This window comes from Serinus canaria, chromosome 1A, assembly GCF_022539315.1.
Source record: "Serinus canaria isolate serCan28SL12 chromosome 1A, serCan2020, whole genome shotgun sequence".
Taxonomy (NCBI): Eukaryota; Metazoa; Chordata; class Aves; order Passeriformes; family Fringillidae; genus Serinus; species Serinus canaria.
In genome coordinates this window covers 53,965,228-53,991,518 of record NC_066314.1, presented here as the reverse complement: position 1 = coordinate 53,991,518, position 26,291 = coordinate 53,965,228, and the positions used below count along the sequence as shown (strand labels likewise).

The window sequence follows — 26,291 nt, the reverse complement described above, 5'->3', positions numbered from 1 at the left end:
GTCCTCATTCCCACCAAGTTCTGAATTCATTCAGAGCTGGAATTTGGATTGATATCTCCCACAAAAACAGACTATTCCTACAGCAGTGGTCATATCATCCCTCTTTATTATAATTAGAACCTTTGCATATCAGCCCCATCGAATAATGGATTATTAACGTTTTTTAATTAATCTGATAGTCATGAAGAGAACAAAAACCATTCTAAATTAATAAATACTCATGAGCAATGAAACAGGGCCTACGTGGAACTGACATGATATTTTCACCACAACAGACACAACCCTCACTATTCTCTGTTGCATGTGAGAATAAAAACACAGTGAGACCTCCAAAATACTTTTTTATCCTGATAGTGAGGATTTCCTAATCCATTCAAAAGGTATGTGATAAAGTATCACTTAAATAATTGAATCTTGGAATAGTCTGAGCTGGAAGGGTCCTTACATCTTATTCAAACCCCTTTGCCATGGGCAGGGACACCTTCCACTGTGATGTGTAAATGTTTTTGGTTGTAAGGAATGGCAGAAGTCACACGGTCTTGCAAACAATCAGAAAAAGTTAATTATTAATTACACACTTGGCATGGAAATTGGTGTGTAATCCCTAACCTACAATTAAAGAACCGGGCAATGGGCTTTGTATAAAAGAATGAGATGAAAGGGAAGAGAGAAAAGGAGATTAATAAGAGAGAGAGAAAGAGATGAGCAGACCTAATTCCAGTGTTGATCCATGATGGGGTGGTGGGATGTCCAGGATCCTGAGGGGTGCCACCTAGGAGTGCTGGGTGTTTCCCTTTTAGGGATGGGTTTCTCCCCTGAAGATAAGATTCTTGCTTTCCACTCAAATAAGTTATCTTGCACCCTCCATCCTTTCAGACATTTCTAGAAATGGGCAAGGAGTTTTCAGGGGTCTTGGGTGTCTTGATCCCCTTACAGTCCATGCCCACTTCTTGGCCTTATTCCTGCACTTTTTTTGTTGTGCCTCTGTGGACTTGATGAAGATATATGCCCCAGAATTTACCTCCACATGTCCCCCTTCACCAGTCACATTTTGTTCTTCCTTCTGGCATGCTGGTACCAACTGCCCTTGCCTGTGTCTACCAACAATCCTCAGCTGGCTCCGTGGCTATCCCAGTATTAGTGTTTGAGACACACTAAGCAGACACTTCTTTTCTGGGTATCTACATAAGATTGCTCAGAGCACCATCCAGCCCAGCCTGGAACCCTGCCAGGAATGGGGCAGCCACAGCTGCTCTGGAAAACATGTGCCAGGGTCTCTCCACCCTCACAGGGAAGAATTTCTTCCTAATATTCAATCTAAACCTGCTCTCTGTCAGTGTGAAGCCATTGTCCCTTGTCCTGTCACTCCAGGCTCTTGCCAAGAGTCTCTTTCCCTCTTTCCTGTGGGCTCCCTTCAGGCATTGGAAAGCCCCAATGAGGTCACCCCAAAGCCTTTTCTTCTCCAGGCTGAACAACCCCAATTCTTCCCAGCCTTTTCTTGTAAGAGAGGTTCTCCATCCCTCTGATCATCTTGGTGTCCCTCTTCTGGATGACATCAGGAACTCCAAGAAGCAGTGAGGCACAGGTAAACTCTAATATTAATAAAGCTGATCAGCAGCAAAAATGGTGGTAAGCAGGATGAGAAAAGGACAGAGACAATAAGCATTTAAAGTTGCTGCAGTCAACACCTGTATCCTGATGCTTCTTATATTTTTACTGGCTTGTGTTGATTTGCATTATTTGTTCTTCCTTTTATAAAGATTCAGAGGTTGGATGTGACAAACATCTTTAGATTTAAATGAAGAAAGTATGAAGATATCTGGCATGGATGGCTACATGAGAGGAGACAGCTTGATCAAAGCAGGGAGAGGAGATAAATGAGGCTATAAGAACCTGAGAGATCTAGATAAACTATGCTACTGCAGACCTGAATTAGTTTTCTTCCCTTTTTCCTCTTACTTTCTGCTAAGCAAAGTATTCTGAGACATGAGGGGCAGTCTCCAGAGGTCAGAGCAATTTCGAAAATTGATTTGAATGAATACTAGGTGAAATAAAGAAAATAAATGCCAAGCAAAACATTTTACGCTAAATTAATTTTTGCTATTGACAGTTTTGCTCTGAGTGCCTATTTGTGGTATTCACATGCCTCTGAATAGAGAGAAGCTGTGAGACAAGCAGAGAAGAAGGAAAACACAATTCTTATCTCGCTTGCTGTGCCTGTGTTGTGCTAAAGTAGAATGCAATATGGAGATTGTTTACCCAAAGCGAGGATGTTTTGTTCCCTTGGCCTAGCAGGGCCAAGAAGTGTGTGTATGGGGGACTGTCATGGGACAGTCACGAGAGAATCAGAGATAAGTGCAGTTCTGTACAGTTGTTAGCAAGAGTGCATGGCAGATTCAGTTTAGATTAAATGTACATAGTATAGTATAATAAAGTAATACATTAGCCTTCTGATGATAGAGCCAGATGCATCATTCTCTCTCCCCTTTGTCCGGGACGCCTTTGATTTACAACACCTATTCTGTTCAAATTTGGCCAAGTTATGTTTAACTTCCCTAGTAAGACATTCCAGTATCCTTTTAACTGCCTTTCATGCAAGTACACCTGGATTGGAATAGTAGTTGATCTGTCTTTGTTGAATTTGCCAAGTCATCTTACCCTTGACTGAACAGACCACAGAGCTCCCTGGAAAGCATTTTGTATATATTCCTTTTATGAGTATTTTGCACCAAATATTTCTTTGCCGTCCAGACTTAGGTATGTTTGACCCATGCATCCATGGATGTGAAAGGACAATTCCACTAAGCTGTAAAAAGAGTGCGGCTCAGAATCAATTCTTTGCCTGAAAATGGGAAGAGACAATAAGCTAGAAATAGTCATGATGTCTTCACAAAGGCCAAATATCCATGTAGAGCTAGATCTGACTCCCAGGATGCTGGAAGTTTGCCAGTATACTTATTGAAAACTATGTGAACCAAGGTACTGTGAGGCCAAATGAGTGCTCCAAGTAGAAAACAATAATTCCCATTCTGACAACAAAGAGCCAAGACATGAAATTTCTACTCAGGCAAAACTCATATTGACAGTGGGAATTTACTTTGAGAGTGGTCTCCAGGATTTGCCTCAAAGATACACAAGAGTATCCACTATCCATCAAATTAAGCCTCTGTAGATAATGATCCAGTTTGATAAGAATAAATAATGCGAACCCAGCTTTCCTTAATTTCCCTTTGATTTAGAAAGAACGTGATAATGAAATTTTACAAGCATGCATGACAAACACATGGAATGTATTTTAAAAAACAATTAGAACTGGAGCAACTATCCCAGATTTAACAGACCAAAGGAGTTATTAAAAAAAAAAAAAAAAAATAAGCCACACACTTTAAGTAAAGGCAAAGACTCACTGCAAATTCCTTGAACATCCTTATGCTAACACAATGAACACAAGCAGAGCAGCTAAGCAGTTCACACTGATGGGAAGGAAGGTTTCCACAAATAAAAATTGGAATGACCCAGCTGCTGTCCCAAAGCAAGATGGAAATGTGGAATGAGCAGAACAGAGAACCCAGCTGTTTTCTGTTGTAAAAGGGTTAATTATTCGAAATCAAAAACTTAAACCTTCTATTTCTTATGATGGTGACATAGGATGCAGGGGGTGAGAAGTCTAGGGAAGAGTTTGTCATTCACACCAAGGACCTGTTTAGACTGCCCTATTAATGGGATGCTTGTCTGTGAGAGATCAACGTGCGCAAATATCGCGATGTCACGGGCAGGCAGGGACCCTCCCCCTTTACCGTTACTTTACCGTTGGCCCCGATATAAAAACCCCTACCCAACGGTTAATAAACGCTATTTACCATCAACCACATTGGTGTTTGCGAGTATTTGGACCAAGAGGCAAAAGTGGTTGCCACCGTGCCGTTCCCGACCCAGGACACCGTGCCTCAAGCAGGAGGCAACAAGTGGTGCCGAAACCCGGGACAAGAGAAGATGCCTGGGGGACGGGGGTCACCTGGGGGGGTGGTTCGACTCCGGCGGGGGGGACGCCCCCAAATGACCGGCGAAGGAGAAATGGAGTCTTGCGCTGAGGTCATTTTTAAAGTTTTTAGGCAGTCAGGGGTGGACTGCGAGCCAGGAGATTTTATCCTTGCTGTGATGAGACTCCTGCAGTTAGGGGTTCTTGGGCAGCCGGGACATATTTTATGCCCGGAAGTGTGGGACAATTGTATTCACGCTCTAGCTGAGGAAGCAATGTCCTCAGGGTCGGGGAAAAATCTAAAATTATGGGGAAAAGTCATGCAGGCCCTACAGAAAGGTCGGCTGGAGCAGGAAAAGTGGGAGGCCATACGCGGCGGTCTGCAGGCGGAACCTCGGCTGGGTACGGGGGCGGACGCACAGGATCATGGAGTTGTTGAGTGGGGGAATTTACAGCCGCGGGAACATTCTCCCCGGCTCCCGAGCCCGGGCGCACCGGCAGCGGAGGAGAAGCAGTCATTTTGGAAGGGGCTGTTACAAGAGGCGCGGACTGCAGCCGCTACCGCTGATGCACAGAGCGCGGCCATTGGCTCAAGGGCGCAGGGCGCTGCCGTTACCTCAGGGCCTGACGGGGTCTGGGCAGGGCCCCTGCCTTGCACACCGCTGGATGGCGAACCCCGGATGGGGGGAGCGTGTGCCCACATTGTAGTGCAGCCCCTCTCTGCCCCTTCCGACCGCACCCGAGCCCACGCAAACAAGAGAGAAAGGATGGAGGGGTTAATGAGACTGCTCAGAGCTCGCGTTTTAAGGCTTACAAGATGCTAGCCCCCTCCAGCAGGAGGCGGGAGGAGCCTTGAGGGAGGGAGCGGCCCAAAGCCAAGGAGGGGCGCGGTAAAAGCCTAATGAGAAGGTCCAGGAGCTCGGAAGCCTCCAGCCAGTCAAGTTCCGGACCTGAGTCGGACTCGAGCTGGGACGAGTGGCTCCACAAATTGTCTGTTACCGCTCACGCGGCTGACTCTGCTTCTGCTTCTGATTCTGGCTCTGATGAAGAGGGAGTGAAAGAGCGCAGGGGTCACCATCACAATCCCCCTGCCTGGGTCAAGGGGAAGCTAGGGAAGGAACAGGCTCCTCTTACAGACTGGAGGAGAATAAAAATTGCATGTGCTGAGTGGGCCCCTTCAGCCAAACTCGCGTTTCCTGTCAGCGTGGGGGGGCCGGGTGGAAATCAAAGAACTTACACGCCCGTAAACCCGAAGGATATACAGGCAGTTGTTAAAGCTATAGCAGATAGAGGAAATAATTCGGCAATGGTTTCCACCCTTATTGACAGTGTTTTCAGAGGGGATGACATGCTCCCATTTGATATCAAACAAACGTGCCGATTAATTTTTGACAGGGCCGGAATGATTGTGTTTAAACAAGAGTGGGAGGACAACTGTACAAGGCAATTGGCCTCAATGACTGGAGCAGACCATCCACTACAATGATTACTCCCCAGGCACAGGCTGAGGGCCTTCAGGCCCATGAGGTTATGGCAACAACCTGAGCTGCCAGAGAAGCCATCCGCTCTGCATCTCAGGTCATTGCCAGACCATCGTTGTGGTCCACAATAAGGCAGAGCGAGAGCGAGAGCTTTACGCAGTTTGTGGACCACCTCCAGGCAGCAAATGACTCCTCCGCTTTACCATCAGAGGCAAAGGGCCCTGTGTTGGCGGAGTGCTTGCGCCATTCTACGGTCTCTACCTCCTGGTTCTACTATAGCAGATATGATCAGGCACGTCGTAAAGGAGGAGCACTTAGCCCTAATCCAAGGAGCTGTTCACTCTGCGATAACTAGTGTGATGGCATGCCTCAGGTGTGGCCAGGCAGGTCACATCGCGGTGAACTGCCCTCAGTCAGGACACCCACCAACAGCCGTTCCCTCACGCCAGACGAAGCCTAGAGGGCCATGTTGGTCATGTGGAAGACACGGGCATGTTGCTAGGGACTCCAAGCATCTGGGAAACGGAAGGGGGAGGGGGCACCTGGGCCGCACACAGCCCCCTCCCACTTGGAACATGAAGCGGCCCAGCTGTGCCAACTGCAAATGGGGCACGGAATTCCCACACCCGCTGCCTCCTCCTGCAGCCACCTTCACAGCTCAGCCAACAGCCCAGCCAGAACCATCCGCACCCCAGGAATACCAGAAACATCTCCCTGGGGACGAGGCCCCTGGGTGGCCCTGGCTATGAAGGCGTGGGAGAGAGACCCATGGGTGGCGTTCGCCGCGAAGGTAGGCAGACACCCACTGATAGTGTGGGCAATCTGCCGTCACCACAACAGCCCTGAAAGCTCTGCTATCTGCCTTCCTTTCTGGGTCGACACAGGATCGGACGTCACCGTTATCCCATACATACACTGGTCTCCACAGTGGGAATTAGAAGAAGTGCCCATGGTGGGCAGGGTTGGTGGGCTGACACGAGCCAAAAAAAACGCCCAACAAATAGCTGTGACACTCTGCACCGAGAGGGGACCAGGGAGAACCATCACCCTTTCTCTGTATGCAATGTCAGAATGTCCACCTTTGTTAGGGAGGGATGCCCTCACCCTGGTGGATGTCAGGATGACAGATTTATTCTAAGGGCCACTGCCGTATACCCACAACTACCCATCAAGTTGACATGGAAATCACTGAACCCAGTGTGGGTCGAGCAGTGGCCTTATCCAAGCCTCCTCGAATGACTGTCCTCCTCGATTTAATTACTTGGGAGCTGCAGAAAAACACCATTGAGCCCTCCACGAGCCAATGGAACACCCCAATTTTTGTCATACCCAAGCAATCTGGTGGAGGCTTCCATTTACTGCATGACCTCCGAGAAACTGGAGGTGCTAGCAAAAACGGAAGGCTTCACCAATTCCATCCCTCCGAAAGATCAAGTGCGCATCCTAGCAACCGCCTTGCTAGCTTTAAATCAGTTCCCCAGGGGAGATGAATCAAAAAGTCCTGCCCAGAGGCACTGGGCAACCCAAGCACTAGAGGAAGGCCTACAAGTAATGGTAAAAAATGATTTAGGAGAGTGGGAGACAGGCTGGAGGTTAGTACTCACAGGTCGAGGGTACGCAGCCATTAGAAAAGACAATAAAATTAAATGGTGCCTACTTAAGTCGATAAAACCAGACTTTCAGGGCAAAAACTAAGAAGATTTATAAAGCTTGTTTTACAGGACTGAATCCCTGGAAGCCATGGTGGCCCGCATACCTTGCGTCTTGAGGGCTGTGGCAAATCAAGCAGCCCAATGACAGATTGAGGTCGAGAAAGACTCAGTGGCTGTGTTAAAGGAGAGGCCGGCGCAGAGGAAACCCCAACAAAGCGACATCATAGTTAAATGTTGTTTTTGGAAGCCTTATTTTAAACAATATCCATCAAGTGGAGTTGGAATCCTGGCCAGGTTCTGACCCTACTTGAATGGATAGAATGGTGTCCATTGAGCGGAGTTTGAACCCTGGCCAGGTTTGGACTCCACTTGAATGGAATGAAGTAGTGTCCATCAGATAGAGTTGGAACCCTGGCCAGGTTCTGACTCTATCTGAATGGAACGATCGATCAGCCCAAAGCTTTCCAGCACCTCTGTGAAGATGACAAAGCCAAGGAAGAAGTCCTTGGCTTTGTTGTTGTTTTTACAAACCAGTTGGGGTTAACATTTTGTTTGTTCGGGTTTGCTATGGTTATGTTATATTGTTCAGTTTCAGCACGTTTTTATAAGTTATGTATGTTTGCTATGTTAGTTGGTTGACAGTTTTAACCTTTACATTTGTCATGTTTTTAACTAATCATAAAGAGGGGGGAAATATGGAAGATCAACATGCCCAAATATCGCGATGTCACGGGCAGGCAGGGACCCTCCCCCTTTACCGTTACTTTACCGTTGGCCCCGATATAAAAAAACCCTACCCAACGGTTAATAAATGCCATTTACCATCAACCACATTGGTGTTTGCGAGTATTTGTACCGAGTGGCAAAAGTGGTTGCCACTGTGCTGTTCGCAACCCAGGACGCTGCGCCTCAAGCGGGAGGCAACACTTGTCAAGGAAAAATAGTTTTATATGACAGGATGGAGTCACTGGTAGATGATCACAATCTTTTTAGTCCAGATCACTTTCAAAATAACTCTGATAAATGAAAAATTAAAGCAAAAGCTTGAATAAGTCATGTAGCATGAACACAAGTTTAGGAGTGTTAAAAGCTACTAATAGTACAGCAACTCAGTTATTAAAGATATTCTAGAGCAACATAAAACAGAATTCATCAAGAGAAACTAGAAGGTTCTATTATGGCATTGTATTTGCCACAAGATGGAGAGATTTTATGCCTTTGTTTGCTTTCATTTAGCAAGAACAGTGGTAATGCTTTGGGCAAATACCTGTAAAACTTAATTTTGAAATTTGGCCTCATATTTTGAAACTCCTTCAAGCTAGGACCAAACAACCAAATCCTGCCATTTCAATGGCAGATAACATATTTTGTGTGTAACTAGCATCATTTATGGTTGTTTGTTACACAATTCATATCCAACCCATTTAAATACTCCTATACTATGAGTGGAATTGTGTAAATTGTAGAATCACAGAATGGGCTGGGTTGGAAGCAACCTTTAAGATCATCCCATTGCAACCCCCTGCCATGTGCAGGGACACTTTCCACTAGACTAGGCTGCCCCATCCAAACTGACTTTCCAGGGATGGGGCAGCCACAGCTGCTCTGGGAAACCTGTGTCAGGGCCTCACTGCCCTCACAGGGAAGAATTTCTTCTGATATCCAATCTAAACCTGCTCTCTGTCAGTGTGAAGCCATTCCCCCTTGTCCTGTCACTTCAGGCCCCTGTAAATAGGACCCGATTCCTTATCTCATGTGTTCTCCAAGGGGCACTTCCCTGGCAAACCCTGCTTACCTACCTGGATCTCCTGAGTCAGTGGAAAGGAGGAGAGGAACAAAGAAAGACCTTGAGGCAGTCCCTGTTCTAGTGGGGCAGTGCTGGATAAAGACAGATTTAACCTCTCTGAACCCATGGGGAGGGAAGTACTTGTGCCAAGTGACCCAGCCTTTGAGTTGCCCCATCCCAACATCCCAAGGAATCAAGACTACCAAAAAAAAATATCAAACAGTTTTGAGCCTTGAAGAAAATTCAGTTCTAGAAAGGACAGAGTAGGTCATTACAACAGAAAAGGAATCAATGAAAGTAAATGAGAGCATGCTGATATATCTGTAGAAGAGAAATAAAAGAGGAAAATATACTGAAGGCCCAGGATATTCTGGCACATCATTGGATCAACAGTCTGGGAGTGAAAAAATGTAATTACACACCTTTACCAACTTCTTGGAAAGCAAAGAAATTTTCATCTGGCATTGTTCTTACAGTTTACAACTTTAAACATGTTTAAAGTGTGCCTTCATGTGTTATCTTTTATTGGAGCAATAACTGGTACTAAACAGTTTCCCCAAAGAGCTGAGGGATAACATTTATTCTTCAGCATTCCTTCCCCGACTATCCTAACTCTCATCCCCCTAAACACAGGACTTAAATATAACATTGAAAGGATTTGTTTAGAAGAATAGGGCTAATCAAGGATTAGTGTTAGAAAGAATTTAATGAAGGTCAGGGAAGATTCACTGGAAAGAGTAATGAAACCCATAAAAGGTTACTAAAAAGCATACAAAGAATTTTAAAGTATTTGGAAACATGGACCCAACAGGAAAATTAGAATAGTTATGGAAAAAATGTGAGATAATGCATCTGGACAAAGCAATCCAAACTAAAGGTCTCATTGGCACAAGAAACTTGAAGATGCAGAAAGGAGAGATTTGAAACAAAACAAAATATTGTAGCTACAAATTCCTCTGTACCCATACCGGACAAGAGGGCTACACAGTTATTTTATTAGACCCTCCTCTTTGAGGATTTAAGAAAACAAAAAGATCTCATGCTTTGTGGCTTAGTAGATACTATTAAAACTTCAGAAAAAGGAGTCTGCTCCTATCATTTGCAAGGTGGAAGACAAAGTGAAGCCATCAAATTGATCAGATCAAAATTAATTTTGAAACCATGGTAGAGAAAATAAAGTTAAATCAAGATCAAGTTAGGTGAGAATGGAATGTACCTGTAAACATATTTAATGTCACCAAGTGAGCCTGCTTTTTAATTTTGTTTAATTCTCTTTTACTCAAACTACCTTCCTTATTAATTTGTATTAACTCAGCGGTAATCCACAGTGACATCAAAGACTTCCCTTAAGAGTTCAATAATTATGGGGTTTTTTTTAACTCATCACATAGCAAAAGGAAGAACCAGACTTTGGGAATTAGTTTTCAAATAAACTAAAATGGTTGGCAAACATTTTACAGAACACAGGATTTTAAGTTGAAATTAAATGTTCCTAAGGAAGACAGACATCCAAGTTCCTTCCTGTTATGACAAAACAGCTTGACTATTGGATCAATACCAAGACCCATGAGTGGAGATTCCATGAGATTTCAGTTAATGCAGACTCTCTATCCATTTGATTTCCAAGTTCTTACCCAAATTCTAAAATTTCATCTTTTGTAATTGCGTTTCTATTTCAGTTTGCACTGAAATAGAATGATCATTTTGCCAATGATCCTCTCAGGATCATTGGCAAAATGTAGGAAAATCTCTTCCACACAAAAAAATTAAAGCAGAAACATCCTGGAAATACAGTTTCTGAAGATTCATGGGAAGGCAAGAGTTTCTACCGCCCACATCATTAACTGGAGTCCATCTGTACTTCTTCACCAAGCAGAAGAGGGTATGAATTCTCCCACCTATATTCCTGGTTTACTGTTGGCCATATTCCTTATTACACACTCTGAACTAGAATGATATGCACAGTCTTTTTCTTTGTGTTACACATTCACATATCTGTGGCAAGGCACATTGAGTAGAAGAATTTCAGGAAGAATTTCTTCACTGCAACGGTTGTTAAAGCACTGGAATGGGCTGCTCAGGGAGGTGTGTAGTCACCATCTGGTCTAGGTGACAAGGTGAGGATCGGTCAAAGGCTGGACTCGATGACCTTGATGGTCCTTTCCAGCCTGAGTGATTCTGTGGTAGTGTGTGTTCATGCACAGTGTTTGCAAGGCTTTTTCTGCTCTCATGGTTCTGGTTTGAGGTTGTTTCTTTTCTTTCTCTCTCCCATTTGTTTATTGGATGCTCTATTGCTTTTCAACACAATTAGCTGTTTTCTACTTGGTATCCAATGCCTGCCATTCTTTTTGTGGATTTCAGGTGTCCAAACACAAATTCTCTAAGTCTGTACAGCTGCCAGCTGCAAAGATGCACAGAAGCCTTAGGAAGTCTGCTTTCTCAGACTGCCACTGCCAAGACATTTACAAATAAATAGAACTAAATTAATATCTCGTGTTACTCTTTTGAAGCAAGAGATTTGGCCCAGTGTGTTTAAAGAAAGCAATTTACTGAAAGGTTTATAGTCAATGTCCACAAAAATTACACCAAATGCATTTATTTCAATATAACTCTCACAAAGTACTCATCAGCTCTTCAAATTTATGGTTGTTTTTCTCCCTGCTTTTGGTTCTGTACCTTCCCTTCCTAAAGAAATTGATAATAAATAGCTTAACTCCATCTAGTCTTAAAACTCTTAAACCTCCTGAGCCTCTTCCTTGCCCCTTTCTTGTTGCTTTAACTGATCCCACTTCTGGTTCTTTCTAGCCTAACCTGATCAGACACAATTCTCCCTTTTCCAACATAACTTTCAACACCTGTAAAGACTTCACCATCACTGAAAACTGACACCAGTAACTTTTTACAGACAAATTTATCCTAATCTTTATGAATCTTACGGATTAAAGGTGAACAAAATCTTATCTAACTTTTGGGGCTTTGTTGAAGTACCAAGAAGTGACAGGAGATGACACAGTGCATGATTTTCACAGAATCCACAGAATTACTAGGTTGGAAGAGAACTTAAAGATCATTGAGTCCAAGCCATGCCCTGACACCTTAGCCAAACCATGGCACCAAGTGCCACAGTCAATTTTTAAACACATCCAGGGACAGTGCACTCCACCATCTCCCTGGGCAGGCCATTCCAGAACTTAATGAATCTTTCCATGAAAAACTTTTTCCTAATAACCAACCTATATTTCCCTTGACACAGCCTGAAATTGTGTCCTCTGGCTCTGTCATTTTCTGCATTTCATGGCAAGAGACATGTCTATTATTCTTTTAAAATAAGAAAATGGCCAGAAAGGAACAAGAATAAAGAGATAAATAGAAAATCCTTCCAGTAACTGAAGAGAGCCCACAAGAAAAATGGAGAAAGAGACTCTTAGCAAGGGCCTGGAGTGACAGGACGAGGGAAAATGGCTTCACACTGTCAGAGAGCAGGTTTAGATTTGATATCAAATTCTTCCCTGTGAGGGTGGTGAGGCCCTGGCACAGGTTTCCCAGAGAAGCTGTGGGGCTGGCCTGTTCCTGGAAGGGTTCTAGGCCAGGTTGGATGGGACTCTGAGTAACCTGGGATAGTGGAAGGTGTCCCTGCCCATGGCAAGAGGTTGGAACAAGTTGATATTTAAGTCCCTTCCAAGCCAAAGCATTCTGTGGTTCTATGAGTCTCTGGAAATATTTAGGAACTAAGACTGAAAGAGCAGATGCTTGTTCATCTTAAACAAACAAGGATAACAGAAACATGATATCATGTTGAATTATGCTGAAGATCAGACAGAAGTAATCCCTGTCTTGATCCTTGAAAGATAAATAAGAGAAAAAAAGAGAGTGAAAAAAAATACCATGTAGCAAGGAGATTTGAAAACTGCAAGGAAAAGCTTGTTAGCAGTACAGATAGAGAAGTATTAGAGTAGATTACCTAGGGAGGAATTGAAATCTGCACTGCTGGATTTATTTAAGAACAAATTAGACAAATATCTCTTCATAATGATTTAAGTAGAGTTGGTCCTATAAGGCACAAGGGATGGCCTGTCAAGGTCCATTCCAGTCTTATTTTATGATTCTAAGTTCCTAATTCTTCAGCTTGTGCTGAGATTTGTCTGGCACTCCTTCACTTGTCATAGACAAAGGATTCTTGCTGATCACATAGTTCCTGTCCACAGACTTTTACCACTTCATCAACTTCACTTCAGGTCTCTTCATCACAGGACCTCACAAACCTATAGATTCTTTCACAACGTTTTGAAAATATTAAGCTAAACATGAGGATTTTGTACTGGGAGTGATGAACTTGAATCACAAAATCACAGAATTACTAGGTTGGAAGAGACCTTAAAGATCAAGTCCAACCCATGCCTTGACACCTAGACCATGGCACCAAGTGCCTCATCCAGTCTTTTTTAAACATGTCCTGGGATGGTGATTCCCCCATGTCCCCAGGCAGACCATTCCAGAACTTTATCACCCTTTCTGTAAAAAACTTTTTTCATAATATCGCACTCATATTTCCTCTGGCATAGCTTAAGACTGTGTCCTCTTGTTCTGTCAGTTGCTGCCTAGAGAAAGAGACCAACCCCCACCTGACTATACCCACCTTTCAGGGAGTTGTAGAGAGTGATAAGGTCACCCCTGAGTCTCCTTTTCTCCAGGCTAAACAACCCTAGCTCCCTCAGCCATTCCTCACAGGGCTTGTGTTCCAAGCCCCTCACCAGCCTCGTTGCTTCTTCTGAACCCACTCAAGGGTCTCAATGTCCTTCCTGAACTGAGGGGCCAAAACTGGACACAGCACTCAAGGTGTGGCCTCACCAGTGCCAAGTCCAGGGGAAGAATGACCTCCCTGCTCCTGCTGGCCACACTATTCCTGATACAGGCCAGGATGCCACTGGCCTTCTTAGCCATCTGGGCACACTGCTGGCTCCAGCCGGCTATTGACCAGTACCTCCAGGTCCCTTTCTGCCTGGGCACAGTCCCACCACACTGTCCCCAGCCTATAGCATTGCAGGGGATTACTGTGGCCAAAATGCAGATTTCGGCACTTGGATTTATTAAACTTCATCTTATTCAACTCTCCTCATCCATCCAATCATCCAGGTCACTCTGCAGAGCCCTTCTACCCTCCAAAGATCAACACATGCTCCCAGCTTAGGGTCATCCACAAATTTACTAATGAAAGACTGAATCCCCTCATCCATGTAATCAATAAAAATATTGAACAGAACTGGCCCCAGCACAGACCCCTGAGGGGCACCACCAGTGACTGGCTGCCAGCTGAGTGCAGCACCATTCACCACCACTCTCTGGGCCTGGCCATCCAGCCAGCAAAGAGTGCTCCTGTCCAAGCCGTATGCTAGCAGCTTCCAGGAGAGGGCGGTGGAAGACAGTGTCAAAGGCCTTGCTGAAGTCCAGGTACACAACATCCACAGCCTTTCCTGCATCCACCAGGCAGGTCAGCTGATCATAAAAGGAGGCCAGGTTGGTCAAACACGACCTACCCCTCCTAAAGCCATGCTGGCTGGTCTGATACCCTGGCCATCCTGTAAGTGCTGCATGGTGGCACTCAGTATAAACTGTTCCATAACCTTACCAGGTACTGAGGTCAGGCTAACTGGCCTATAATTACCAAGATCCTCCTTCTCACCCTTTTTGTGAATGGGCGTCACTTTGGCCAGCTTCCAGTCCTCTGGAACCTCAGCAGGGAGCCAGAAATGAGGGGGAGCGGCTTTGCAAGCTCCTTCATCACCCTGGGATGAATCCCCTCTGGTACCATGGATTTATAAATATCCAAGCAGCTCAGCAGTTCTCTGACTGCCTCCTCCTGGATAACAGGGGGACCATTCTCCTCCCTGACACCATCTGCCAACCCAGGAGGACACCTGTCCTGAAGACAAGCCATCTTCCCACTAAAGATTGATGCAAAGAAGGTGTGAAGCACCTCCGCCTTCTCCTCATCTGCAGTTACTGAGTTCTCTCCCTCATCCAATAGAGAACAAAGGTTGGTCTTACCATTCCTGTTGCAGTTAATATATTTGTAAAAACTTTTTTTATTATCCTTTACAAAAGTTGCCAAATAAAGTTCTAAATGAGCTTCGGTCTCCCTAATTTTTTTTTCTACATGCCCTAGCAAACCCCCTTAAATACTTCCTGAGAGATCTGACACTCCTTCCAAAGATGATTCATCCTCTTTTTTCCCTAAGTTTCTTCAAAACCTCATCTTCCATCCAGGCTGGACATTTACCTTGTCAGCTCATCTTTTGGCACACAGGGACAGTCTGATCCGGTGCCCTCAAGATCTCTGTTTTGAAGCATGCCCACCTTTCCTGGGCTCCTTTGTTGTTAAGGGCTGCTTCCCAAGGAGCTCTCTGAATATGTCTCCTAAATAGGCCAAAGTCTGCCCTCCAGAAGTCCAATGTAAAAGTCTTATTGATGTTCCTTCTGATTTCACCAAATATCAAGAACTCTATAATTTCATTATCACTGTGCCCCAACCACCCTCCCACACTGTGCCTCCAACCACCACATCTCCCATCTCTATTTGCAAACAACAGGTCTAACAGTCCCCCCTCTTGGTGGGCTCGTTCACCAGCTGTGACAAAAAGTTGTCCTCCACACACTCTAAGAACTTCCTGGACTGCCTCTTTTCTGCTGTGTTAAGTTCCCAGCAGATGTCTGGTAGGTTAAAGTCACCTGCAAGAACAAGGGCTGATGATGCTGAAACATACTCCAGCTGCTTAGGGAATAAGTTGTCTACCTCTTCTTTTTGGTTGGGTGGACAATAAAAGACTCCCAGTAGGATGTCAGCCTTGTTGGCCTTCCCCTTAATACTTACCCATAGGCATTCAACTTCATTGTCATTATTTTCAATATTCATGGCACCAACAGCCTCGCTAATATAAAGGTCCACCCCTCCACCTCTTCTCCCTTTCCTGTCTCTTCTGAAGAGCTTCTAGCCATCCAGTGCAGCGCTTCAGCTATGAGAGTCATCGCACGATGTTTCCGTGATGGCAACTACATCATAGCTCTGCAGTTACACCATGGCCTCCAGCTCTTCTTGTTTGTTACCCATTCTGAGTGCATCGGTATACATGCACTTCAGCTGGGCTACTGATTTCACCCCTAACTGAGGCTTACCACCCTTGGGCCTGCTTCCAGAGAGCCTAGCTTCATCCCGTTCCCCCTTCAAACCTAGTTTAAAGCCCTCTCAGTGAGTTCTGCCAGTTCACAAGCCAAAATCCTTCTGCCCTTAACAGAGAGGTGAAGTCTATCTGGTTCCAGCAGGCCAGGTGCCTTAAAAGTTGCCCCATGATTAGAGAAAATTCTGCTGATGACACAAACTCTTGAGCCACTTGTTGGTAATGTGGTAATGTGGGCTCTCCTATTCCTTCTTGTCATTTGTCTCTGCCACCAAAGGGACTGAGCAGAACACCACCTGTGCTCCTTCCCTATCAACCACTTCACCCACTGCCCTAAAGTTCCTTTTAGTTGTCCTCACACTCCTCTTTTTTAATCTCATCACTGCCAGCCTGGAGTATCAGCAGTGGGTAATAATCAGAGGGCCAAATCAGCCAAGGGAGTGTCCCAGTAATATCCTGTACCTGGGCCCCAGGGAGGCAGCAAATCTCTCTGTGGGATGGGTCTAGTCAGTATATGGGGCACTCTGCTCCCCTCAGAAGGGAGTCACCCACTATGACTATACATCTTTTTGTTTTGATGTTAGAGGTGGTGATCCTTCTGACAGATGAAGCATTGGGCAGATCATTTTCTTCCACTTCATCTGGCTGACCCTTCTCATCCAGAGCCTCATACCAGTTCTGAAGTGGCACCTGCGTAGGTGATGGGGGTCAGGAGGAATTTTTATTACCTCCCCAAGTAGGGACCCATTTCCACACCCCTTCATCCAGAAGATGTCCTCCTATTGTCTGATGGTGGGAGGCCTTCAGAAAATCAGAAAAATATGGCGGTTCATCAAATATGCCACAGAACCCAGAGTTTGCTCTCCAGCCTCTCAGTTTACCCTGCAGTTGGTACATCTCTGGCAGGGAGCAGTATGACATCCCATGTGGGACAAGCTGTAATTTGTGATGTGCTGATGCGCTGGGTTTGCATGAAAACACACAGAACTGGGAGTACTGGGTTGTACTGTGAGCATCATCCACATTATGACAGGGGAGGCAGTCATGAAAAAGCTGAGAAACAGAGACAAAAGAGAGGAGGTTGTTGCCAAGTCAGCAGTGAAGTAATATTTCTGCATTACGGGATAGTGATGGAAGAAGAGGAATACTAGAGAGTACTGTCTGTTCTCAGGGTTTTTTTTTTTGGTTGGGTTTTTTTTTTGTTTTTTTTTTTTTTTTTTTTTTTTTTTTTTTTTTGTTGTTTTTGGGGGGTTTTTTTTGTTTTTCATTTTATCCAAATCTTTTGATCTGAGAAATAGGGTGGTAGTGATGTTATTCCTCTATTTCCTATATCATGAAGTCCATGATGTCAGCTTGCTTTTCCCCTATGGTATTTGCTCCTGTTATTTATCTCCTGTTTGAGCTGAGCTCATCTAGCAGGGCTGAAGACTTGTAGGTGGCTTGTTGTTTAAGGAACTGTGTTGGAACATGAAGAGAAAAAATGGATTCAAATCCTCCCATCAAACCAAGATGGTTCTGAATTACAGAATAGGACCCTGTTCTAGAGACATCTCAGCATCTAATGCCAGGGGAATATCCAAAGTCTACCTGTTCTTAGTATGATAATTATTTATGATTTTAGTAACTGCACTTTCTTTAGTCACGGTTAGAAATGAATCCTTGGATGAGAGAGAGTCATTAGAGCAAATCAAAGGATGAAACTAAGAACAAAATTAGGGACATTTTAAATACCAATAAACAAGTAAATCTCATTTTCAGTCAGTTCAGATTATGTCTGGAGACCCCATGGCTCATTGGAAAGCTCTTTCTGAATAAACCCAAACTGTTTACTGTTTTGAAACAGCTCTGTTGGTGAGCACCTCAAGCTCAGGATGATGTACCTAAGGCATCATAGACATCACCCAGACCCTGATGCAAAAATTGCTGATGCTACTGTGACCTGTGGCTGTCATCATCACAAAGAATTCATGTTACAAATAATGAAGTAACATGACAAAGTATTTATTCAGTGTCATGTTGTTGCACACTGTACAATGGCAGATGGGTATTCTCAGCAAAACATGATCTATTCTTACCTTATAAGCCTTTTCAACATTCATTATTAACTTCATAGTGCTGAACAGTAAGATATAGGTGAGGATTTCCTAAATAAACATTGATTCTCAAAACTCTATCAGTTACAGTCCTTTATCTAAACCCAGCCACCAACTGTGTTGGGCTGGAGAATACTCATGAGAAATCTATCCAGCAATGCTTATCCAAAATGCATCTATAGAATACTTAACACAGTAAATTAGCCCAAGGAGAGGAGACTTACCTCTTCTTCTTCCAGTCCAGTTAGATCCCAGAAGTAACTCAATCTCATCTGCAAACGCTTCCATTGTTCAAGGAACATGGTAGCTTTAAGAGAAATTAAACAATTTTTAAAACAATAAATCCATAGCCTTGTGGTAAACATTTGCGTTACTTATAAGCTTCAACTGATATTTGAATCCTGTTATGCTAGAGTCTTTAAAATTAAGAACTAAGAAACAGCCTCAGGCCCAAAGAATTCAAGCAAAGCAGAGAGACAATAATTACTGTATTTTAAAAACAAAATACAGAAATATGGAACATGGGTTGTTGAGAGCCACTGTTAAGTTCTTTTCAGGGAATGAAACTGGCCCTTAACTGTGAGTATCCATGGAAGACATCGTCTCTCATAATTCACCATGAAGCATTCTGAGGTAGGTTTAGCCTGCTACTGAAATAACTAGGATCCCCAGCAAGATGTAGAAAAAGATATTTTGAAATATATTACAGTGGTGTAGTCAAATGCTTTTTACCTTCATAGACATGGTGATTTTGCCCTAAAGGGTTGGCCTCTGGTTCAGCCTCCTGCCTCTCCTTTTTTTAATAATAAGAAGGAACAAATATTTTACTGTTGTACCATATTTACAAATTTTTCTCCTGGCTGTTCTCTCATTATTGCTGTTTCCTCAGTATAGCCCTTTTCCTAGTTGTTCCTAATTTATGGACTTACAGATTTATTAGAAATAGCATTTCTGTATCTTGGGTTGTGGACAGGTATTTTCAGATAACAATACCAATAGTAAACTAGTACATGCCAACTTAGAACACCAAAACTCTACCAGTAAAGCTGTACCTATAAAAACTGGGGGCACTGTTTTCCATTTTCTTATGCTTCACATCACTTTTTCAGTGGGTGAAAAGGGTATTGTAAAAACACTGTTAGATCACAGCAGTGTTTATATCACTTTGAACATCTTGTAGATAACCCCACAAGACAGACAACAGTAGAGAATACGATCAGCTTCTCTTGACTGCATCTACACTGTCAGATAACACTGAGAAAAGTGGGAACTCTGTGAAAATAACATGGCTCTTACAAGTCATTATCTATCCCAGCAGTTAGCTGAAAATATTTTCTTCACAGGTATCATACCATTATACAAGAAATAAATATCATTTAAAGACAGGACTGGCAGCACACTGAAAGTAAATCCGGACATTAAGCAATGAAGTTGCTATTTGTGTTCCTCCCCTACAGAAGAGAGAGCAAATAAAAGCTATATTTAGCATGGCTTGAAAACTCAAAGGCTTTTAGATATCCTAAATACAAAAACATTTGGTTATTTTATAGGGTGCTATTATTCATTCCATTCTTTCCTGTTATACTAAAGCTCAGTTCCACATTTAGCTCTATAAAAAGGTCCTTGTCTTGATGCAGCAGCTGCTCTGAAATCAGCACATCTGAGCTGACTTACACCAGCAGAAAAACTAAGCTGACAGAGAGCAGGTTTGGATTGGATATTGGAAAGAAATTCTTCTCTGTGAGGATGGTGAGGCCCTGGCACAGGTTTCCCAGAGAAACTGTGGCTGCCCCATCCCTGGAAGTGTCCAAGGCCAGGCAGGATGGGGCTCTTAGCAACCTGGGATAGTGGAAGATGTGCCTACCCATGGCAGGGCAGTTGGAACTGAATGAGCTTTAAGGTCCCTTCCAACCCAAATCATTCTGTGATTCTGTAAAATTTCTAAGGCATCTGACACTGAAATTTAGCACCAGAACACCAGCGACATCAAGCCCAGTCAGCCAGGCATTACTGTGAATATGGACACTTACAGCAGGACTGCTAGAATCACAAAGATACTTCATGAGGAATCAGGATCAACTACTAAAAGCATGATTTCTTTGGAGATACTAACCATAGGAAGCCTGTTTTCTAAAGAATGGGAGAAGACAAGCAAGACAATAGAATTCCTGTGCCCCATACCCTCACAAAATTAAGCCAGCCCAGATCACCAGAGTTTGTTCTTTTAACTATACAGCTGGAATAGGTGTGTGAGCTCTGTCATTCAACAGATTGAGCTCTAGATATAACCAGCACAGCCTCTAATAGTAGGGTAGCAAAATTTGGTGTAATATAATACTTAATACAAAAGCTGGGCAGAGTTAGTAAAGACTCTATTATTTTGCTTTGCTGCTCTTTGTGCGTACCAGCTGCATTTTTGTGAACTGACAAGCTCAGTTATCATGGTCCCAAGAACAGACTTTTCTAATCTGTGGGAAACATTTTTTGGAGGAGGGCTACATCTCTGAAAGAATTTTATTATTTTTACATGCCTTTTTTTAAAAGCAGTGCATATGGAACTTTTTGTCCTGTTCTGTTCCCTAACAGATTCTACTAATTTGTCTTAGTGCAAGGATATATCAACATTTTCTTTTGCACATTGCATCGCTGATACTAAAATACAATTTTTATGGATGAGTGGCAATTTTCATTTGCATGGATGCCAGTATACAGTAGAGTTTCTTTGTCAGGAAAATGATATTTTATTTATCTTAAGCTTCACAGCAGCAGGCGACACTTAATCTGCCAGTCTATGGTGTAATCTGAAGTAGTAAAATGAATTCTTCTGAGTCTATAAATAATTCTCTTTTTTCTATTTCTCAGTCATAATTCTCTCTAATGTTTGCTCTAGGGCTTCCAGGAACTGATAAATAAATGCTTCTTTCTTCCATGATTTGTTCTGTCTGCAAGTTCCTTAAAAATCTTTAGCTGTCCTTACCCAATGCTAAGCCACCAATCAGTCCTTTCTAAAACAAGCTGCAAAATCTTAATAGGCTTGCAAAGAATAACACACTTGTTGCTGAGGAATGGCTACAACAGAATAATATATTTTCTCACTTTCATATTAAGAATGATAATAAGATTTTTTGAACAATAAATAGGGAAATAAAAAACCTTTTTACAGTTGCAATAACACATTGAGCTTCACTATAAACAAGCTGTAGAGTAAAGGAGAGCGTAACACCAGCAAAAATTCATGCAAGCACAGTACACACACTTTTCAGGGCAGAGGTGAGGCCAGAAAAATAGGAGTAATACTACAATGCATTCATTCATGTTTATGAAGTGTTTTAATATTCTCATGGAGACAGGGATATTTGCCATTAAAGAAAAGCAAGCTTGCTGAAATGGGATATTCTAAAATATATTATAATTTAAATGATAATAGTCCTATTGCTCTTGGAATCCCATAAAGTTTTGATAAAATTATGTGACTGAATTATCCCACAAGAAAGTGGGACCGTGCTTAAATTAGACCCTTTCTGCTGTTTTTGCCATACTAATCCTTAAATAACGTTCTGGCCCCAAGTGTAGAAGGTATTAAATGAGTGTGACATGTTGATGGAAAATGAAGAAAAATTAGCAAATACATGGAAAAATTTAGAAGTGCCATTAACAGCACAAGGTCCTCTGTGGAGAAAAGTGCCCCAGGATATGCCAGGGAAGGTTCAGGTTGGACTTCAAGAAGAACTTCTTCCCATTGGCATTGGAAAGGGCTGCTCACGGAGGTGGTGGAGTCACCACTCCTGGAGATGTTTAATAAACAACTGAACATGACACTCAGTGCTCTGGTTTAGTTTACAAGGTGGAGATCAGTCAAAGGCTGGACTTGATGATCTTTTAGATCTTTTCCAGACTTGATAACTCTGTGATTGTAAACACGGCAGTAGAGGAAGAAAGAACATTTTTTTCTTCTCTGAACTACACAACCTCATTTGTTCCAGGACCTGCTGTTAGTGATATTTCTTTCCCCAGTCTCAATACAGACAGCTCTCCCTGGCCTTCTGAGGATTGCCAGCTTCCAAAAGCCATAGGGATCCCATTCAATCAAACAGTGCTTTGTTATGCTGTGAAAAGTCCAAACATCAAATGGCACTGTTAGCTTGAAAAGCAATACTCACCCCAGAGAGCCATAAAGATGGAGAAGAAGACTGTGGCAGGGTTGTCAAACAAGTGACTCGCTCGAGCTGTGGCACAGGCAGAGCTGAGGTTCCAGTAATCACAGAACTTGTCACACAGGGGGCACATGGTGAAGGCATTGCGTTGGTCACACATCTCTTTGCTGTGACAGACAAGGGCACAGGTTCCTCTGAGTATCCCAGCTCAGAAGCTGTGGATGTGCAGTAGTGATATTGAGAAGCGCATCACAGCTGTTACAAGCTGTCTGCAATATCTGTGGCCTGCCCTTGCAGAGGGCAGGAACTGTGTGTTTCTTCAAGGTTCATTGCCATGGATAGTAATTTTTTAAACCTTTATAGGCACCTTGTCAACAGGAAAATGATGCAACACTCAACCAGACTGAGTGTATTAGTGAGTGTAATACTGCAGTGTATTAGTGAGTTAAGGAAGACAACGTTACTGAAGACAAGGTTAACCACTAAAAAACCAAAATTCAAACACAAAAGTGGAGTTTGCATCTCTGCAGTCAAGTTACGTGATTTGATACAGATCAGATTTAAATCACTGAAAAGAAAGACTGAAGTGGTCTCAAAAGAAATTCACTGCTGTTGTCAAAATACGCATTTTTTAATATGGTGGCACAAAAATGTGAGAGAAAATATTTTTTACAGATTTTAAGATCTTTGCTGTAAGGTTTTTATTTTGATTCTCAGTCTTATTTGCTATGTATGTATTCAGTATCTAAAGCTCTTTGAAAAAAACATTATCAGTATCACTTTAGCAGGCCAAATACTTCTTGTCAGGGCTGAGAATGCTTTCAGTATTTTCCATGAGGTTTGGATGTAAAAGCCTTTCATACCTGCACAGTCTCACTTAGGTGAACTGAGTAGTGCAAAGCTCAAATGTCCTTGCCAGGATTATGAGCTGAGTTGGCACATTGTTTCAATGGTAGCTGGCATATGGTGATTATGATTGTTCCTATATGGACCATCCTGAAATAGGTTTTTCCTTATAACTTCAAGTGAAAAAAAGGACTATTCAAGCTCTATTATGAATATGTTTATATTATATGGTTTGAAAAGCATGCAGCTGTTTCCAGCTCTCACATTGTTACAGTAATTCTCTATTTCAAAAGACAGCAGAGGGTGCTGCAGATACATCTCAGCCATAAATCTCATTGGAGTTTAAATGTTAGCACAAACTTTCACCCCGACAAGCACCAGGATTTATTCAGATCAAGCTAAGAAAATAGACCTTGCCTCAGATGTGGTGCTGTCCATCTTTTACCTATCAGAAACCTTGTCCTGATGCAGCAATTTTAAAAGCTTACAGTTCAGGGACTGTCATGACTGTGATCAGCATACAAGTACTGCAGTATCTTGTGTCCAGCAGAAGTCAAACACAAATAAGACACAGAAATTATTTTTTTTTCACTGGGAAACAGACATTAACATCACAGTATCACTTTGGCAGTCTTTGTGTAGTATATTCCCCTCAGGACACAAAAACTCAACATTATTTTGTGTCTAGAAGGGGAATACTGTGAAGACCAAATATAGAATCGTAAAATGGGTTGAGTTGGAAAAGACCTTAAAGATCATCTTGTTCCAACTGCCCTGCCATGGGCAAGGCACCTTCCACTATCCCAGCTTACTCAGAGCCCCATCCAGCCTGGCCTGGAACACTGCCAGGGATGGGGCAGCCACAGCTTTTCTGGACAATCTGTGCCAGGGCCTCACCACCCTTACAGGGAAGAATTTCTTCTGGATATCCAGCCTAAACCTGCTCTCTGTCAGTGTGAAGCCATTCACCCTTGTTCTGTCAATCCAGGCCCTTGTCAAGAGTCTCTCTCCATCTTTCCCAACAGGCTCCCTTCAGGCACTGGAAGGGCACAATGAGGTCACCCCAAAGCCTTCTCTTCTCCAGGCTGAACAATCCCAATTCCCTCAAGCCTTTCCTCCCAGCAGAGCTGCTCCATCCCTCTGATCCCCTTGGTGTCCTTGCCCTGGCCTGGCTCCAGCAGCTCCCTGTCCTTCCTGTGCTGGGCCCAGGGCTGGATACAGCCTTGAAGGGGGGCTCAGCAGAGAGGGGCAGAGGGGCAGAATCACATCCCTTGATATGCCGGCATTTGCTAAGTCTTGCAACCATTGTTCATCTTACTTGTACAAATGGTCTGATTTTAATGGGAATCAAGTGTTTCAAGAGTTGTGGACAGTGTTGTCATTAATTTCAGTGAGTTTTACATAAATTTCTGATTGAACAGTAAGCTATGTTCACTCGTAAAAAGTGAATTAATATCTTAGAAAACGAACTCAATACAGTGGACTCACTACACATTTCTGTTTCAGGAAGTAAGACACTGACCAATCAAATAAGTATGTCCCCTTCAAATACCTCTTCAATACCTCTGTTTGTAATGCTCACAGGGTTGGTAATTATACATCACTGCTCTTCAGACAACTAAAACCAGTTATTCTCACTTCAGATTAATAAGAAAAAGCACAGTCTTATAATTTTCAAATAACAAACCTTGGGTCACAGATAAACTTACCTAGGAATGTCACTTTCAATGGTTATACATCCATATAGAAATACAATAATCCCAACTGCTGAAGATGGAATGAGGAATTCTGTGTATAAACCAAGCCATGCAAAATAAAGTCCTATCTTTTCTCCAAAATACTTCCTGAAAAAGAGAGGGAAAAAAAAGAAGAAAAAACACATGAAAAGGATATAATTTAAAAATGTGTTTTACAGCTACTAAACAGACCCAGAAAGTTAAAATACGAATTGTGAAAGACATGAATGAGAACCCAGTGAAGATCTTGAAGACAATAGGAACAAATGAAGGGGATGATTTAGGCATTTGGCAGTTTGAGCTTTTCTATTCTGAGAAGTTAAAGATGGTCCTGGGTCATTCTCCTGCGCTAAAATTAAGCAGGTATTATTGCAATACATAATATCTGTTCAGAGAAAACTGTGGTCTTTGCATCTCTTAAAAAAACTCAATATAATAGGAGAAAACATTGGAAAATACTTAGTGCCTCAGAGGAGCACATTAATTTTTGCCTCTGTAGTACTCCAGGATTCTGTTAGTGAGAGTCACAGAAATAACATCTATGGGACCATACTGACAACATCATCTAGTATCTTAAAAGATGACTAATCTCAAACTGCTGCTAAAGGAGGAAAGTTTGCTTGCACACTTTGCACTGGCTTTTCAGAAAGAATAATTTTGTCACGTTAACAGCCCCTGGACAGCTGGTTAGAAAAAACAGTGTCTGTTCTGAGGAACAGCCCACTGCAGATGTTGATAAATAAGTGGTTGAACTCAGCCCAGCATCTTCATGAATCACACTGCAAAAAGTAAACTAAGCCTGGACGACCCTCACTGATCATTCCATTGTACAATTAGGAGTGATTACAAATATTGCAAAACCCAAAGAGCTTCACAGAACTCAAGAATTCACCAAAATTTAGATAAAAACCAACAAGGTTAAAAACATTTCACAAGCCAGAGAAGAAGATTGGCAGTGTTGTACAGAAAGCAGCTACAAAGAGAGCACTCAGGGCATGACATGGAATGTGAGTCAGCGAGACATTTACGTTTCGATAGCAGCAAAAATTAAAATAAATTAATAATATTGTGTCTAATAAAATAAAGTCAACCTCCTCATAAAAGTTGAGCCTGATACCAATCTGAGATTTATTCTGATGCTATTTACCTTAGGAAAGTTTTATCTAAGTTCAGCACCCCAGATTTACATTGTTGCTACTGAAAACGCTTAAATGGGATTTTTGGAGGCCTAAACTGAAATTTTTTACTCCAGAAGTCAGGTCTAAGGGCAAAACAGACCACAGAGGGGTATGTGAGAGAGAGGGCAGGAGTGCAACCATGGCAGAGAACCAAGGGACAGCAAGACAAGTCTCCACAGTCACTTCCAGCTCAGATGAGGTGGATAAGGGAAGC

General features: G+C 42.9%; 1 protein-coding gene across 1 annotated transcript in view; it reads right to left on the bottom strand.

Moving 5' to 3' along the window:
- ANO2 (anoctamin 2) overlaps positions 1–26,291 on the bottom strand; it is a 161,831-nt gene that overhangs the window by 75,571 nt on the left and 59,969 nt on the right. The window contains exons 11-13 of the mRNA XM_050969920.1: positions 24,873–25,007; positions 22,324–22,484; positions 18,388–18,470 (exon numbers count right to left, since the gene is read on the bottom strand). Of these exons, the coding sequence (XP_050825877.1) occupies positions 18,388–18,470; positions 22,324–22,484; positions 24,873–25,007 (379 nt within the window). The remainder of the gene's footprint in view (positions 1–18,387; positions 18,471–22,323; positions 22,485–24,872; positions 25,008–26,291) is intronic.